General features: G+C 35.6%; 1 protein-coding gene across 1 annotated transcript in view; it reads left to right on the top strand.

The window, feature by feature from the left end:
• Positions 1–18,354, top strand: part of OTP51 (endonuclease) — a 56,405-nt gene extending 38,051 nt beyond the window's left edge. Inside the window, exon 2 of the mRNA XM_089799748.1 lies at positions 15,783–18,354. Coding sequence (XP_089655874.1) covers positions 15,783–17,708 — 1,926 coding nt within the window. The 3' untranslated portion in view covers positions 17,709–18,354. The remainder of the gene's footprint in view (positions 1–15,782) is intronic.
• The last annotated feature ends 311 nt before the right edge of the window (positions 18,355–18,665 follow it).

Genomic DNA, 18,665 nt, shown 5'->3' with positions numbered 1-18,665 from the left:
TCCATTACTTGTTCCCATTCTGGAATTCCTTTGGCCTCTGCATATGTCTGGGGCTCAGGGATACTGTGGATGTTGGCCATAAGAGCAACATTAACTGTGTTGTGCTGAATGCTCTTATTTCTGGGGATTCTACCCTCAATGAGTTCATTAGGACGAAGATCACTAATCGTTTGAGCCCACCATTTTTGCCGAAGAGTCGAGGAGCCAATATCAGATGCTGTCGGAATAGCTGGATGAGGAGTAGGAGCAGGAGCAGGAGCAGGAGTTGTATTATCTGGAAGTGGCTGAGGTGGTGTATCAGTAGCATCAAATGACTCATATAAAATAGAAGAACCCAAGTTAGAGATTGCTGAAGATTGAATCTCAGAATGCGGCGGGGAGGTAGAGAGCGGAAATGGTCTAATTTCCTCATCAAACACAACATTACGACTGAAGATTAAACAATCAGTATTTACATCAATCAGTCTGTAGGCCTTATATGTGTGACTGTATCCTGTAAACATGAGTTTCTAGCTTTTGGAATCCAACTCAGTGCGTTTGGCATCAGGAATCCATACATATGCTAGAGAGCCAAAAACTTTCAGATGGTTGATCGTAGGTTTGCGACTAGACTAGGCTTCCTGAGGAGTCTTATGGTTAACTGCAAGGGTGGGTGACTAGTTAAGAAGGTAGGCAGTTGTGGATACTGCTTCTGTCCAATATTTTTTGGGAACATTTCTATGTTCTAGCATAGCCCTAGCCATTTCTGTGATGGTATGGTTTCGACGCTCTACAACACTGTTTTGCTGAGGGGTGTGGGGTGTGGTGAACTGACGTCTAATGCCATGAGTAGTACAGAAGGTAGAGGAATTAGAAGAACAGAATTCCCCCCCATTATTGGTCCTAAGAGTACGGATGGAGGAGCTAGACTCTTTTCTACTAGAGCTTTAAACTGCTGAAATACAGGAAAAGTATCTGATTTTTGCTTAAGAAAATATACCCACATTTTGTGACTGAAATCATCCACAAAGAGTAAGAAGTACTTGTTCCCAGTAACAGAAGGAGTATTCATAGGACCGCATACATTAGCGTGGACCAGCTGGAGTACTTTAGATGCCCGCCATGATTCACCATCCTTAAATGGTGTCCTATGTTGGTTCCCTGCTTGGCAAGCTCCGCAAACGCGATGGTTCTGGGTTTGGATATCAGGCAGGCCATGGACTAAATTATCCCGAGCAAGTTGTGCTAAATATTGAATGTTCAGGTGACCGTATCACTGATGCCAGAGGCTATTGAGAGTGGATGATTTGGTGATGAAGGCACGCTCAAGGAAATCGCCTGAATCTACAAGCCTATAAATACCATGATCCTCAAGACTGACAACAAGTGTAGTGCGAGAAGCACGATCAATAATCGAACACTTATTTCCATTGAAAACGACATCCAACTGAGGGGAGTGCTTTATAATCTGACTAACAAACAGAAGATTATGTTTCATGCTAGGAACATAACATACATTGAGGAACATGAGTCTTTTTCCTTCGAATTGAATTTGAACATTGCCCTTGCCAACAATATTGTATTCTTTGCCACCTCCAAAGATTACTGAGTCAGAATAGGGAGTGAATTCAACAAACCAATCACGCCTGTGAGTAAAATGTGAGAGGCACCATAATCTATGTACCAAGCAGAAGATTTCACATGATCTGCAGGTATGCTGGCCATAAAGGCATGGTGGATAGATTCGTTGTGCTCTGAGTGTTGGGTAGCATTGGCTTGTCTTTTAATTGACTCTGACTTCTAATGCTGCTGATATAGATGGTCATAATATGCGAATATCTCAAATGGCACAAACTTCGAGGTGAGAAAATGAAAGACCCAGAAAAATTGGAGTACATAGACGAGAGCTCGAAAAACCTAGAAATAATACGCTGTCAAAATTTGGACCTGCTAGCTAAAAAATTAAGGCACAAAAATCAAGGCACCCATAAAAATCTGATACAAGACCCATTTGAGTTCTTGAAAAACCCACCAAGAATATGCGATAAAAAAAAATTTCGACCCCAAAAATTAGGGTTTTGAAGCCAAAACTCAGTGGGCGGCCAATGAAGGTTTTGCATGCAGAAAAATGGCAATTTCAAAGAGAATAATGGTCGATTTTTGCACAGATCCTTATTTGCAAGTAGAGGTGAGGCTAGAGAGTTGAGTTTGGCCTCCGAATAATGGCGGATTTGACCCAAGAATCCTCCAAAATTGACACGCAAATGGGGGCAGGACAACCACAACAAAACCAGATTTGCAGACACGATTTGCCCAGATCCAGACGCGAGCTGCAAACAATGTTAAACACAGGTTGCAGGGTAAAAATCGGACCAGTCACGAGCAAATAAACTTCGACCAGTCGTGAGCATAGAACCTACGTTTTTAGATAAAAACAACCATGATTTTCAGACATGAGTTGCAGGCAAAAATCGTGATTTTGAGAGGACAAAACCCTAGCTCCAGATTTCGAATTTCTCCAAGCAAAAAACCCTAGGCGGGTTTTTAGAGAAAATCGACTGAAATAATTTAAACAAATAATTTCAAAAGAAATTATAAATTTTTTTGAAAAAATTTAAGTATTGGCTCTGATACCATGTTACAAACATAAATGGCAGAATACTTGATTAATTAAACAGAGATCAAAATGATCTATATATACAAAGAGGAGAGTCGAATAGAATAGAAACATTCTATTCTAGACTACACCTAAATATTAGAAACATTTTAATATTTACAGAGATACAATAAGATACAATAGAGAGCATTAAAAAAATATAAAGATTATTCTAATACTCATTTGAAAAGAAATAGATATGAATACACCCAAATATTGACCATCTAGATATCACTACAATCTCTAATTGAAAGAAGTAGAAAGCAAACATGGAATGTTTGACATTGTTCCAAGGTTGTCTTAGATCGTGGGTGTGTGTGGCTGCTAGATATGTGGCAGTACTTATCACATTTACCCTACGTCATCCTTGCCCCATGATTTTATCAAATATTCCACAAACAATAAACAAAGAAAAGAAGACTATGAACCATCATGGCCACTCGCAACACTCATTGGTATCCTTGAGGAACATAGGAACATAATTGTAAAAGATAAATCAATAATGGATTGACTCGACTAACTTTGTCAACAACCTTATTGATCATTGATTGGGTTGATTTGATGTGTGATTGATATATTGTTGATAAAGACAAGTCTCATGAGTCCATTATTGACTTGTGAAGCTCCTTGTTTTGACTTGAAATTGATGCTTGATCGTGACTTTCTTCTTGTTGTGACAAAGATTTTACTGCAAGGATTCTGTCATGTTTTGATGCATCTTAGGATTTATATGTTCGGAGTTGAGGTATGTGTGAATGCTATAAAAATGACCGTGCCTATCACAAACACCCTAGACATTGTTGCCTTAGATGAATTTCTGATATTTTATCAAGTTTTTGTAAGATTTTTTCAAGATTGTATATGATGTTTTTGGTCATGTTATTTAGGACTTTTTTGAAATGTTAGGGTTTTTTCAAGATGTAATACAATGTTTTTGATCATTTTTTTAGGACATTATTTGAATATTTCTGGAAATTTTTAGGATTTTATTTAAATTTTTTGAAATTGTTTCAGTAATTTTATCTGGATGTTTTTGGATTTTTTTCAGGACATTAGACTGTCTCCAATGTCTAACAAGGCAAAGAAATTATGGGTAGATGGATGAATTGGTAAATGGACGAAGGTCAAAGTCTACTTGGTGTGCCTTGAAGCTATTTGGATGCCAAGGACTATCCATAGGATGGAATAACATGTTTTTGCCAAGCTTAGGGGTTGGATATGACAAGAGAAGGCAATGATATGGTGCACATAATGACATGCAATGCATAGAAAGGACATCTCAAGAGGATTTTGAAAGATGTTTGCATTTTTGTTTCCTTACTTTCTATGAAGATCAAGAAAGGGATTTGGATAGGATAATGATAGAACATAAATAGGGCTAGCAAGATCAGGAACAGACAATGGGAAGAGATATGGATTGAAGGTTGTTCTAAGATAAACAATATAAACCAAAGGGATGTGAAAAAGATAAGGGATATGGGCCTGAGGGATGTGGAAAACATAAGCGATATGGACCAAAGGGATGTGGATTGGATAAGGGACATGGAAAAAAAGGATGCAAACAACATAAGGGATATGGACCAAAGGGATGTAGACAGCATTAAACATACAAGACATGTAGTGATTCTAGGGAAATTCCTAGCCTTGTCAAGATCAAAGTTGGAAAAGGGAATCTGGATTTTGATAAGATAAGGGATACGAGGAACATAGGATAACGGAGGAAATGAAATGGATATGATATGATAGGAAAATAGGGATAGAACCTGCCCCCAAATATGGAATGGAAGAAGTTCAAAGATTACACAATGCTTGTTTGCTATGATTTCATTATTGTACTTATCCAAAGCACATGTTTGCCAAGCTTTCACTATTGAATGAAATTATTTCTCTTTATTTTTATTTTTTTTGGTGTTACCAAGATGCCCATCTACAAGGTTTTCATCAAGGAAATAATTCCTTTTTTGAATATTTTGTTTACCCTTTTGGAAGATGGTAGAGTCATGATAGGACATAGAGGAAGGAATCAAGCAACTTTTTTTCTCTATGATGCTCTTAAAGGAGACATGATAATGGACCATAGGTTTTGACAATATGCTCCAAGACCTTGGTATGGTAATGACAAAGGGAGATAAAATGGATAGTTGAATATATTTCATGCAAAGGATTGGATTGGTTGGATGAAAGGATAGAAAATAAGCATTTGATAATGGAGGGATTGTCAGAAGACTTTCTTTCAAGTGGATGGAAATAGAGGCAAGATTAACATTGGCAAATACCTTGAGGGGTGATGGACTGATGGAGGAAAATGAAATTTGAATTTGACGAAGGAATGGATGTTAATTTAGGGACATAATTACCCAAAATGGATTTGGAAGGTGGGCAAGATTCAAATGAAGGAATAACAACTTTAGATGCCAACTTGGATTTTTCTTTGGGACACTAAGCTTCAAGAAGTCGTTTGGGAATCCATGTAGATTTTGATTTTTTATTCTTTTGTAGGTCCTTGGAATGCATTGTTTCTACAAGAGATTTAGGAACCCATATTGCTTCTGACTTGATTTTTTGCTCAAGGGGCTTTTGTGGCCCTTTAGATATTTGTTTCTCTTTCTGGATCATACTTTTTTTTGTTTTTACATGTTGATTAGTCTAGACACGTTAATCCTTTACTACATGTGGATTTCTTGATTTATAGACCTTATACTTGGCATCCAAATTTCTTGAAAGGGGAATGCGATTTATGAGTGGATAGGAAGTGTAGGGAGGCCTTTTCAATGGGTGGAAAGTTCTCCAAGATGTGAGCCTTTGTTGACTTGCATTTGGAAAAGAGTACATGGATTGTGAACTAGTTGAAGGAATATATGGACCTAAGATGGATGGAAGGGATAAGGAGAAGGTATACATGGATTTGGATTTGGAAGGGATACCAACGTGTTGAGGTATGGAACAAAGGCCTTGATCATTTGAATTTTCTTTGATTTTAAAGGGTTCCAATATACTTTTTCCATAGAGGTTCAAACCTTTGACTTGATAATGCTTTCTTTGGTCTATGAGATACTTGCTACAAGACGTGAGTCCATTTTGAAGTGGATAGGATATGGAAGAAACAATAGGATTATGAAGTGGACTAAACTGGGTGGAAGTGGAGGAACTTGTTTGACATGTATGGGATTTGAGAACGACTTGTGCAAATGTGTTGGAATCATAAGGGCATTCAGGAGGAATAGTGAAGTCTTGTGATGAAATAGGAGTAGTGACAAGATCATTTGGTAGGATAAGATCTTGTAGAGGACATGAAGGATTAGTACTTGGAGATGAATTTATGGTAGGCTCATGAGGAGGATCTGGAGGAATGGTGGGATCTTGTGATGGACATGAAGGTGAAGAGATACTTGGATCTTGACATGGAAGGGGATCATTAGACTCCATCATAAGGGTGGTTTTCTCTTGACTATGAATACAATCATTTGGAAAAATGGACAAGATGTCATCATATTGCTTAGGAATAGGATGTGGAAGGTCCATAAGACTTGGGATGAGACTTTGTTCTTGGGATAGGTGGTAATCCTCATTGATAGGATGAATATGGATGATAGGATCATCATTAAATTCTAGGAAGATAAGATCTTGGTCAACAATTGTATGAGATTGGTTATTCTTGGGATCTTGATCTTGATTTTCTTCATGACTCATTTCTTCATACTTTGCATCACCCTCTTCACTTGGGGTATTAATTGGAATATGTATGGTGAATTCTTGAAAGGGGTCAATGTTTTGGCATGAGGGAGGACTTTGAATGGGATTCTCTAAGATGGGCTTTCTTGGGAATGGAGCATATGGTGGCATTAAATCTAGGAAAGGTGAGTTGTAGAAGGAAATCGTATCATGAAAGGGATTACCTTGGAAATCTATTTTTGATAGCCTTGGGAGACCTCATTATTGGATATATCATTTGATGGAAATGGAAATGATTGCTCTTGTGATGCTTTAGGGGATGAAACACTAATGGGAAATATGGAGGCTTCTTGAGGGACAGCTTCTTCATGGGAGGCAAATGTGTCATTGGTGTGATTGTTTTGGAATGCCCCATTGCTAGACATGGGTAGATGATTTTGTTTTTGTTGAAAAATGGAATGATGTCTCTGACCCATCATTTGAAGAAAACAATGGAAAGGTTTAGATTGGAATTTTTGCTGCTTGGGTGATCTTGTTGGTGTTTCTACATTATTGTTTTCATTTTGTAAGTTACTGGTTGACTGAACATGTGGTACCATAGGTTTCTTATTGATCATGCTTGAATGATGTCTAAACAATGACATATTTGCAATTGTGTTTGTTTGAGAAATCCTTGGTGATGGATTTGAGAGAATAATAGGATCTTAACTGAGATGTGATTTGACCAGAGGTATATAGATTGATTGATCAGCAGGGTAGGAATATAATTCGTCTATGGTGTAATACTTTGTTTGTCTCTGACTATGAAGATCATCTAACCTATTTTGCATGTCTTGCATTTGTTGTATAAAGATATTAGTTTGCAATTGTTCGCATGCCAACTCAGGGAAAATTTCTGAATAGAAAGAGTGGTGTATGTCATCATAGTAGTCAGGTTCTTGTTCTTCTTTATATTGAGGGAACCAGTTGACGTCTCTTGATTGTTCCTTGTTTGAGATTTGACTATGGGTCTCCGACCAAAAGGGTATAGTAGGAATGACATCTTGCTATTGATTTAAAATTGATACTATGGGGTATGGAGTTTCCAAAATTAAATTCTGTCCTTATGATGAAGTTTTATTAATGTTGATGTTGATTTCTTGGTTGCCAAAATTTGAGAAAATAGAGGATACACCTACAAATCCATGCAAACATTGCATAGGATTGCCACAATTTTGTGATGTCAAAATTGAGGACAACATACATTTTAACTAGTGATCGGCTTCATAGATTGAACATTTATGATCCTTTTAACTTTGTGCTCTGTTTGCAAGTTATAGAAAAAACAGATCACCTCCTCCTAAACTACACTTTTACCCAAGATTGTTGGCATTTTGTTCTTAATAAGCTTAATTTGCATATTCGATTACCTAATTTTCTGTGGGATTTATTCCAAGCACAATCAATCTTATATTCTGAATCAATGTCTTTGGAAGTGTATCCCTACATTTGTAGTATGGGCAATTTGGTGGGAAAGAAACAAGAGAAGTTTTAGACAGACATTATCTCCAATCCCTCAGTTTCTAGAAGGATTAGAAAGATCAATTGTTGAGCTTGTTAATGCTTTAGTTAGTAAATATAAGGGTAAACATGTTTTTTCTCCTTGGGATGGCTATGTTATTCATCGGTGGAAGGGTTTACTTTTTCCTTATCTTCCTGCTCCATTGTGTCCATCCAAGATTCCTCTTATCCGAGCACAAACCAAGTGGATTCCTCCAAGTGAGGGTTATTTTAAACTCAATTTTGATGGGGCCTCTAGAGGAAATCCAAGCAACTCTGGCTATGGCATAGTCATTAGAGACTTTAAAGGTCATGTGATTGCAGCAAAATCATCTCCTCTCCCTCCACATACTAATAACAAAGCTCAGGCCTTGGCCTTGCTTTTTGGTTTGGAACTTGCAAAATCTCTATTTATATCTATGTTACATGTTGAAGGGGATTCAACCATTATTATTAATGAGTGTATTAAACTTCATGTATATAATTGGTCCATACAGTATATATTGCATCAAGTACAGTCTCTTCTTGATTCAATCTCTGAATGTTACATCATGCATACTTATAGAGAAGGCAATCTTTAGCTGATTGTTTGGCTAATTTGGGTACTTATGGGGTTTATATTGTTGAATCTATAGCCCAGAAATACATGAAGATAACTAGCAATAAGCAGAAGACAAAATTGAAACAAGGAACACCAGAAATATCCTAGGAAAACCCTTCTAGAATGAAGGGAAGAACCCAGCCACACAACAAAACATATCTTTATTGATAATGAAATTCGAGTGTTCAATATCCTTTGCATGATGCAAATACATAACAATAGGAGACTCTTCACATGATAACCGAAAGGTCTCTTGAGATTCCTATAACTCCTATAATTAATTATGACTCTTCAAATGTTCATGCCTCAATGCATGAGAATGACATAAGTCATTTACATTTAATATTTCAAATTAAAACTTAAGTGTCTTTTTCAGTTGAATGTAACAATAACGGTAATAACGTTCATATTTTCAGAGATAAAGATCTCTATCGTAGGTACCATCTTCAACACTCTCTCTTAGCCAGAGAGAGATCTTTAGCTGAACAATCACACAAGACTGCAACCAAAATGTTAATGATGAAATTTTATCCCATATATCCTATTAGATTCATAAAAAACTATAACAATCAATCATATTCATGGAATCACTCAACATGAAACCTTGTAACAATTAATCACATTCATGGAATCTCTCAACATGAAAACCTGTAACAATTAATCACATTCACAGAATCTCTCAACATGAAAAGATTTGTAAGACTCGGCTAAGCCTTTTATCACAGACTCTCTCAACGTGAACTATCATGGAATCTCTCAACATGACATCCAACTCCCATCACAGAATCTCTCAACGTGATGACATCATGGACTCTCTCAACATGATGTTCACTATCGCATAGTGAAAGAGTTATCATAGCTGATCTTACAATCTCATTTATTCATACAAGAATATACATAACAAAATAAGACTTAGTTCCATTTAAGTCAAATTTTACAAATCCTATAAGCATCACAAGCATGTGTGAGAGGTGGGGATTCCATAAGCACTCCCTCTTAATTATGTAGCCTCCTTCTGAAGCTAAAACATCTCCCTCTTAATCATTGCTTTTCTCCTGCAACGAAAGTAGATATTAATGACAATAGAAATCAATATTAGAATATTCACTATTCCTAGTAAAATGACAACTCAAAATTTAGTTGCAAGAAAAACACCATGCATGTCATCAAGAGATAAATTTCTTTAGCAAATTCCATTATAATCCTAAAAGAATAATCTGAGTGATTCTTCTTTCAGCTAGGACAGCCCTCTCATTGCAAAAAATGGTTTCCTCAAGTATCCATCCTTAAAAATTCAAAATCAGAGTTCACAAAACTCCGAGTTCTACACAAAAATACTCATAAACTACTCCTCAATATTTGATCATTTTAAAATCTGATGATTGTAAGCAAATATCACAAAAGAATATGCAGGAAACTTCCCTCTGAATGCTTAAATCTCCTTCTCAAGCTCAACATCTCCCCATGAGCTCTAATTCATATCTTGATGCACCTTGCAATCAAAAATTTAAACATACTTCCCAAATATAAAAGTCAGAATACTTATGTATTTGAACAATAATCATCTTGATCTTGAAGAATAATCATTCTAGATTAGCGTCCTTAGTTCCATTGGCAACACTCTCTTCTCTAAGCATTTCTTGATGGATATTATAAACGCGCATTTCGTGATCAACTGAGCCAGTAACAAGGAAGTGCTCCTCAGGGTCCATACAAATAGACTAGATTTCACTGTGATGACCAGAAATAATTTTCATGCAGTATTGAGCATCAAGATCCCAAACCTACATTAAATTATCCTTGGAAGAACTTACAAGCCTTTTGTCACCTTCAAGAAAAAACAAGATCCATCACCTGATCTCAATGACCGCGAAGACGGAAAAGTCCGTGTCTTTGCTTCTAGATGCAAGCGACCTGTTTTGCTATAGCATAGCACAGTAGTGGCTCCTTTATGCCTATTTAAAGTAGTTTCACATGTACCTTTAACTGTATCCCATATTCTTGTACTGCCATCAACATATCCACTAGCAACCATAGAGTTGGAAAAAAGGCATACAGACAATAGAAGTAACAGCAGGTAGTGCCCCCTTGTTTGCACTCAAAAACCTTGAGGTGTGAAAAATGGATGAAGCACACAAAGAGGGACATTTCTCCACAAAACCACTGATTCTATCAATCGCTTGAAACTTTGCATGCATAGCAATGAAGACATGCACCCGATGAAAAACAAAGATATACAGCCAGACCGTTGAAAGATTTAAACACAGGAAGAGTACGAAGATGCATAAAAGGCATATACAAATTAAACACGGGAATTAAAAGAAACTTTTCCTTAATTTCTTCAGCACAATCGAATTGTGAAAATGAGTAAAGTGATTATCTTGCACGAATACAAGACATACTTAACACGATCTCTTTCTTTTGACAGGTCGAATATGAAACGGAGGCCTTAAAAGATCATTGTGAAAGACAAATTGAATCCGATAAGAGATCAAAGGTAAGAAAACTTGAGCAGAATGCCACGTAGCCAACCACATAAACCCAATAATAAAGAAGTGAAGTGAAGGTGAAGCGGTACAATAACAAAAAATACAAAATAAATTAAAAATAAGAGCAATACAAAACACTCGAGACAAAGGATGAAAAACCAACTACACTCGAGTTCTATCACACAAAAATGCAACCTTCTAAAGCGATGAACATAAATCCATTGAAATTAGCATCTAATAACAATTAAAAAATAAAATAAAACAATCGATATTCAACAAATATAAACCTAAATCCTTAAATCTTTGATGTTTTTAATCTCAACATGCACACAGAATAAAAACCACAGCTGCTCTTCTAAATAGGCTGTTCCAAAACATCCGATCAATAATATCATAAGCTTCATTCATAAAATATATATATATATATATATATATATATATATATATATATATATGCAGACAAAATCAGAATCATCACAAATAGACAATCTATATAAATTTAACACTCCTATATTGATGATATCATGGCTCTGATACCATGTTGAATCTATAGCCCAGAAATACATGAAGATAACCAGCAATAAGCAGAAGATAAAACTGAAACAAGCAACACCAGAAATATCCTGGGAAAACCCTTCTAGAATGAAGGAAAAAACTCAACCACACAACAAAACATATCTTTATTGGTAATGAAATTCGAGTGTTCAATATCCTTTGCATGATGCAAATATATAACAATAGGAAACTCTTCACATGATAACCGAAAGGTCTCTTGAGATTCCTATAACTCCTATAATTAATTATGACTTCAAATATTCATGCCTCAATGCATGAGAATGATACATGTCATTTACATTTAATATTACAAATTAAAACTTAAGTGTCTTTTTCAGCTGAACGCAACAATAACGGTAATAACGTTCATATTTCCAAAGATAAAGATCTCTATCGTAGCTACCATCTTCAACATATATTAACTCTTTACTTTCCCCACTTAACCTCCTTGATTTCCCCAACTTGGTTAATATTATGACAAAAGAATATGTTTAGAATAATGTTGAACCCTTCTCATATATTATTTGATAGTAAATCACCGCTTCTCTATGATTTCACATGTTTTTACACTTATGGATCTCACTTGTTCTTTTGAGATATTGTATGCAATTCAAGGTCTTGGATTGCACTTGCTTCAGATGGCTTTCTAATATCACAGTCTCAATTGGAGTTTTCGATGAAGATCAATGATGGAAACTTTTATGATAGTTTTTGGCTTGGCTCTTGGTTTTGTCTTCAACACCAAACAATGAATTGTATTCATGTGAGTTTTGGGCTCTTTGTAATCACAAGGACAAGGTTCATTTGTGTTACTCTCTCTTGATGCAGTCTTTCTTCTTCTGCATTCGTTTGTATCAGGCAATGATCAGAAGAGTTTTTCTTTTCTGGTTCTTTCCTTCAGGAGCTGTTTTTGAACCAATTATTATTAATATAAATATAATATTTCGCCAAAAACAAACAAAGAATTGGGCATTACTTTTGTAGTTTTCTTGCTCAAGTCTTAAGATGTAATTGGTATATCTTTCTCTCCATGCTACATGGACTTCTCACCAAAAGAAAATTGTTCCTTGTACAAAGTACTTGGATGCTAAGTCTATTCTTTCCAACTCTTCATAATGCATATACTCATTTTTTATCAACAAAAAAATTGGTCTATCAATGGAATGGTCACCTGGAGTGTCCTAATCTGAGCGAACAAAAGCAATCAGTTACCCCATGATGAATATGCTGAAACTGTTATTCATTCCATAACTTAACCCTCTTGAGTCACTTTAGATCTAATTAAAGTTTCTTAGCTGTAGTGATTTCAGAGAAAATGTGCAGCATGTAAACCATTCGAAAAATGGAAAGATAATGAGATGCATTGGTACGTTATTTGTACATTATTCCATTTGGTAGACTTTAATAAAGGAAAAGTGTACATTTAATATTGCTTTTCCATAGAACTAATGAGCTTGGAGGATTAGTGCAACATCTATTAGAGTCGTGTGTACAATCGATTTTATTAAATAACATTTGTCTAGTAATTTCTTCACAAAAACACAAAATAATAAAAATGGTGACATAAAGGTAAATTGAACCCCATAACTGAAGCACACAATGGGGTGGTTTTCTCCATTCATCTCATATATATTAAACATTATACTCCAATGTTTTGCCCTTATGATGAGGTGAATTGTATCTTAACTTTCCACTTCATCTATATATGATATATATTCCGACCTCAGTTTCTGTTTTCTTTTTATGCTTCATGTTTGGCTGTCTCTGTTTTCTATGCTTACCTCTGTTATGATGGTCATTCTGTTTCATTCTTTTCCTTTGTGTTATTTGGACTTAATTTATTTTAACAGTCTATTTAATCATAATGGAGTGCATGTAGTAATAGAAAGCACAAAGGAAAAGAGAATGGCAGCAAGAAACCAAATTTATCATGAGTAGAGGAAAACGTGGGTGGAATAAAAAACAAAACTCTATGCATGGATAGAAGGCTGAATCCTATTTGGCTCTGGTTTCCCATTGACCTTTATGTTATTGCCATCTGTTGTGGTATCTCCTGTGCTTGCTAGCTATACGAAAATCTGAATATTAATGACTTCAATTTTATGTCATCTACTGGTTCATTGGTCTAATTGTATTATTAATTAGGTCATAACTTAATATTGTGTCTGGTTTAGGGGCATTATTGGAGCTTGGGGAATGCAGTTTGTTAGTTTGGTCCCTTGTCCAATGATAAAAGTATATTGAAAAGAAAAACAAAGAAATCCCAACCACATTAAAAAGGGCGAAGGGGTTTAAGAGTCCTTATCGATTATCTATTGAAATTTTCTTTTTCAATTTTACAAATTATAGATCTTACTGAGTTCTAGTGTCAACATTTTTATTTGACCAATCTCAATACTCAAAATTTGATTAAGAATGCGATGATGGTAACTTAGATCTGTGGTTTCCACTTATAGATCACAAGGCACAAAATTGAAAAAAAATGGTGGAAAATTTAGGTTTGTTGTAGCTCATAGCTCCCTATCCACTTCAAGTATTAGGTTATTGAAACTTTGCATTGTCAAAACCAAACTTAAAATTTGTATATTGTGTTTTTGACTTCATTCTGTAATGTCCACTTCCTAAGCACTGCCAACATGTTGACTCTGCTTATTCAGAGGGTTCTTGTAGACTTATGGTTAGGGAACACACTAGGGCTTTGGCTACTATTTAGTCTGGATAATCTGGTGATGATAGGTGTTGCATTGAACTCAGTTAAGGATTAGCTTAATATCTCCTTCTGGAGGGGTTTTTAGACAACTGTCTATTTTTGCTTATTTTAGCAAGTCAGACTCTTGACACCAAATTGGGCAGTTTGCAATGTTGATATTTTAGGTAAGCTGGCAAATGCATATGATGACCTTATTTGGTTGTTGATGTGGTTCAAAGGTAATGTTTAAAATAACTTCAACAGTATTAAAGTTAAATGAACTATTTAATTCTACATTATTACGTAAGGCGACTTCATGTTTGTACCAATTGGAGTTATAAGGTGTTATTTTAAACTATTAACAAAGTGATTTTCTAGGGAGTGGACACCAACATGGGAGTCATAAGGAGTTTCTTTTTTGTTTAATAATTATAAAACATTTAATAGCCCTACCTAGAAGTAGGATTTGGAGGAGAATATTTTGGCATTTCTTGAGCTCAGTTGTTAGTATGATTTGGTATTGAAAACAAAATCTTGTTGGATTTAACTTGTTCATCCTATGGCTTTGTGAGGAGAAAAACCCTTGCAGAGGACATCTTCTTTGTTGGTGAAAGATCTAAGTGGGGAGATTAGTTGGTGGTTTCAACAAGACTACATCCAAGCTTCATTGTTTGATTAATCTTCAGTTTTGAGTTCAGAATATCAAATACTAATTTGAGTCAGAGGAGGAGTTTGGAGGGTTTAAATTGTAGACTAAATGAAAATCTTCATTTTGCTGGCTGCCACCTTCCTATAGTTTGCCATACTATTGCCAGCTTGCTGTGGCTTCCCTAAGGTGAAACCCTAGGGTTTGGTGCTTGTTTGTTCTACTAGGAGGCATCTAGGGCATAACATCCATGATATGTTCAGTTCATGGCCTGTGGAGTACATTTTAGAAATAGAGAGTGACGTCTAAGCTTGGTGTTTCCATTTTTCTGTTTTAAGTACAAAAGTCAGACTTGCATGCTCCAGATTAATTGGTTGTATTTGTAATGTTCATATTGAAGCCATTTGGCCATCTGGGTATTCATAATATTCAACATATTTTGCTGCTCATAGTTTGTAATAAATTTGAAAGTAATGTCAAGCTGCGGGTTAATGTCATTTTTGAGCATATTGGATATAATTCTGTTTTCTCCTTGCTGCAAATACTACCTCTGTATTTCCTATTTTGTGTTTCATTTACTTGCAAGCATCGATGCATCAAAACAGATAACTTCAACAACAAAAATAAAGGGTGTATATCGCATGTTCATTTGGCTGTTTGTAATTGTTTTTCCTAATATGCTGTATGGGATATTCGAGTTTTGTGGTACTAGAACCATGTTGATGGAATAGCCTGTTAATTAAGTCTGTGGTAGCCTTTACTATTAATTATTTGGGTATTAATGTTTTTATCTTTTAAAATACCTCAATGTGAGTACACTTGTGGATTATTCTGTTTTACGTACTGTTTCTTTGGTTTATCATACATTTTCTTAAATGAGATAATATTGTTACTATTTCAAATATTGATTGGGACTTGTACCTGCCTCTTTGTGTTTCCATCCTTGTGATTCTTAGGTGTATGAATGGATGATCAAGCAAGACTGGTATGAATTTGACCTTGGCATTGCAACTAAATTGGCAGACTTCCTGGGGAAAGATATGAAAGTTAAAAGATGCCGTGATGTATTTGATGGTATAATTAATCGGGATCACATTCCTTGTGAATCTACGTTTACAATTCTCACAATGGCTTACATTGAAGGAACAGATAAAGGATCTGTTGATGAAGCCATTAATATATACAATCAAATGATTCGACTTGGAGGCTATCAGCCCAGTCCCAGTTTACATAAATCTCTTTTTAAGGCCCTCTTACATGGAACTGGAGGAGCTGCCAAACATTATTTAAAGCAGGCAGAATTGATATTTCAAAATATGAAAGCAGCAGGGTATAAGATAAAGAAAGAAATGTACGAAGGCTTAATATGGCTACACAGTTATCAAGACTGCATAGATCGTGAAAGAATTCAATTCTTAAGGAATAATATGAAACAGTCAGGAATCCAGGAAAGTGGAGATATTTTGGTCTCAATTCTCAGGGTTTGCTTTAAATGTACAGATGTAGAAGAGGCAGAAAGGACTTGGGCAAAGCTCCTTGACACTAAATGTAAATTAACTTCTCATCCTTTTGTATATCGCATGGAAGTTTATGCTAAGGCTGGACAAGCCATGAAGTCTATAGAGATTTTCAAAGAGATGCAGGAGAAAGGGGTCCCTATGAGTGTGATTGTATATGAGAAAATTATTCAGCTATTATCGAAGGTTCAAGAAAAAGAGTATGCTGAATATTATATGAAGGATTTTGAGGACAGTGGTCTGAAGCCATTGCAATCATCCTATGTTGACTTGATGCAAATGTATATGTCCTTGCAGATGTACAATAAAGTGGAATCCACGTATTCTCGATGTATAACAAAGTGCCGACCCAAATGGATAGCACATGATTTATATCTTCAATCTCTGATCAAATGTGGTGAGCTGGAGAAGGCTGAGGAAGTTTTTACAGGTTTGCAAAAGAATAGTGCAATGAATGTCAAAGGAAAAACATGCAACATTATGCTAGAAGGCTATGTTAATGCTGGACAAGTAGCAAAGATACGAAACCTGTATGATCAGATGTGCCATAAAAAATATAATATTGATCCCTCATTGATGGAAAGAATCAAACATTTTATTAGTCCAGTAAACAAACACATTTATAAGTGCCTCAGCTTGAAACTTACCGCAGATCAACGGGAAATTGTAACTGCCATATTGTTGTCTGGTGCTAGGTTAGAATCACATGATAAAAACAAAACCTTTGAACTTCATTTTGAGTGTAGTAAAAATCTCGAGTTCTGTAATGTTTTGAAAACAAATTTATATGACATATTTTTTGAATGGTTAAAACCACAGGATCAATTGTATGTTCCAGTAGAGAAGATGTCATGGCATTTTTCTACTGTCAATCATCATAGCTTTCGATTTTTTGCTGACCATTTCAGACCAGGGGGAAAGATGGCAGTTCCACGGCTTATACACTGTTGGTTATCTCCTCGTACTTTAGCGTACTGGTACATGTATGGAGGACGGAAGAGTACATCTGGAGATATTGTCTTTTATGGAATGAGCTACAGGTTTGAAGAGTGTGAAATTATTGTGAAGGCCTTAAAAGCAAAATCAATAAATTGTGTCATAAAGAGGCAAAGAATGCTCTTTCAAATAAGATGTCAAGGCAAGGATGCAATGTGTCTTTGGAAGTTGATGGAGCCATACATATTGGATGAGTTGAAAGAGGTTCTAAAACCTGAAGATATATTTGCTGAAGTTGGAGCTGGAACAGGAGGCGTTGATTTTAGATCAGAGGATGAGTATAAAAAGGAGAGTTCTAGTTCAAATAGTAAAAGTGAAGTTCATGAAGGGATTGAAGAAACTGAAATAGAGTCCAAAATATACGCATAAGAAGTGGAAAGAGGATTAGCATTTTCGGCTGGAGAAGTTAGCATCCGGACTGCATTCTCAAAATTAAAAATTAACAAGGCACAGCAATACTTTTAAGCTTGTAAAGAGAGAACAGTAACCATGGCATAAGGGAACATGCCGTTTCATCTCTTTTACAATCAATTTAGTGTAACAGGAACCAATTGTGGTAAATCCTGTCATACAGCAAATTCAGGCACTTATATATGACCAAAAAAAAGAGACAAGCTACCTTCAATTCTGCTTCTATAACTGGTCATATCTGTTTCCACTATGGTTGTTTTTGTTTTTTCGATCCTGGTGCTAGATCTGGTGGTATCATCTCCATACATCTCTAGACAGGCACAGTTTTCAACTATGTGTTTGTATAAGTATCACAGTTTACCATGCTTCCACACCCGAAGTTAACTATCAGGCGTTGATTGGTATACTCATTTCAGCAATTTATGCAACCTAACAATATGTCAGCAGTCAAATATGGGTATCCAATATGGTAAGGATACTCGAAAGCATACTGTAGTTTGTGTTGTTTTGCAGCAACGGTCTGTGAATCCTTAAGATGACTTGGAAATATTACATCATAGTGAGGACTAGCTAATAGATCATACTAAAGAGCATACCACTTAAATATGTTTTACGTCACCTTCACTGTAGTTTATATTAGAATGCTAATTAGGTTGATAGGATAATAATGGGTTATATATGACATCTGTATAAACTGGTTTGTTTTAGGTAGCTATGTGAACCAACTCCCCTATGTTTGTTTGTAATCTGTATAAGAGTAACTTGTTGGTTAATCAATAGATAAGTGAAACTCAACCATTTTAATACTGTTAAAGATCTCAAAGATGTATATTCAATTTGCTTTTGTAACTTATAATAACACTTCTGAATATTTTATGTGTTTTCCAAGTTACTATACGAATGAATATATATGTG

The sequence above is a fragment of the Cupressus sempervirens genome, chromosome 9, assembly GCF_028749045.1.
Source record: "Cupressus sempervirens isolate cs-2001-9-10 chromosome 9, ASM2874904v1, whole genome shotgun sequence".
Taxonomy (NCBI): domain Eukaryota; kingdom Viridiplantae; phylum Streptophyta; class Pinopsida; order Cupressales; family Cupressaceae; genus Cupressus; species Cupressus sempervirens.
The sequence above is the reverse complement of the archived record's forward strand: the minus strand, read 5'-3'. Positions and strand labels throughout refer to the sequence as shown.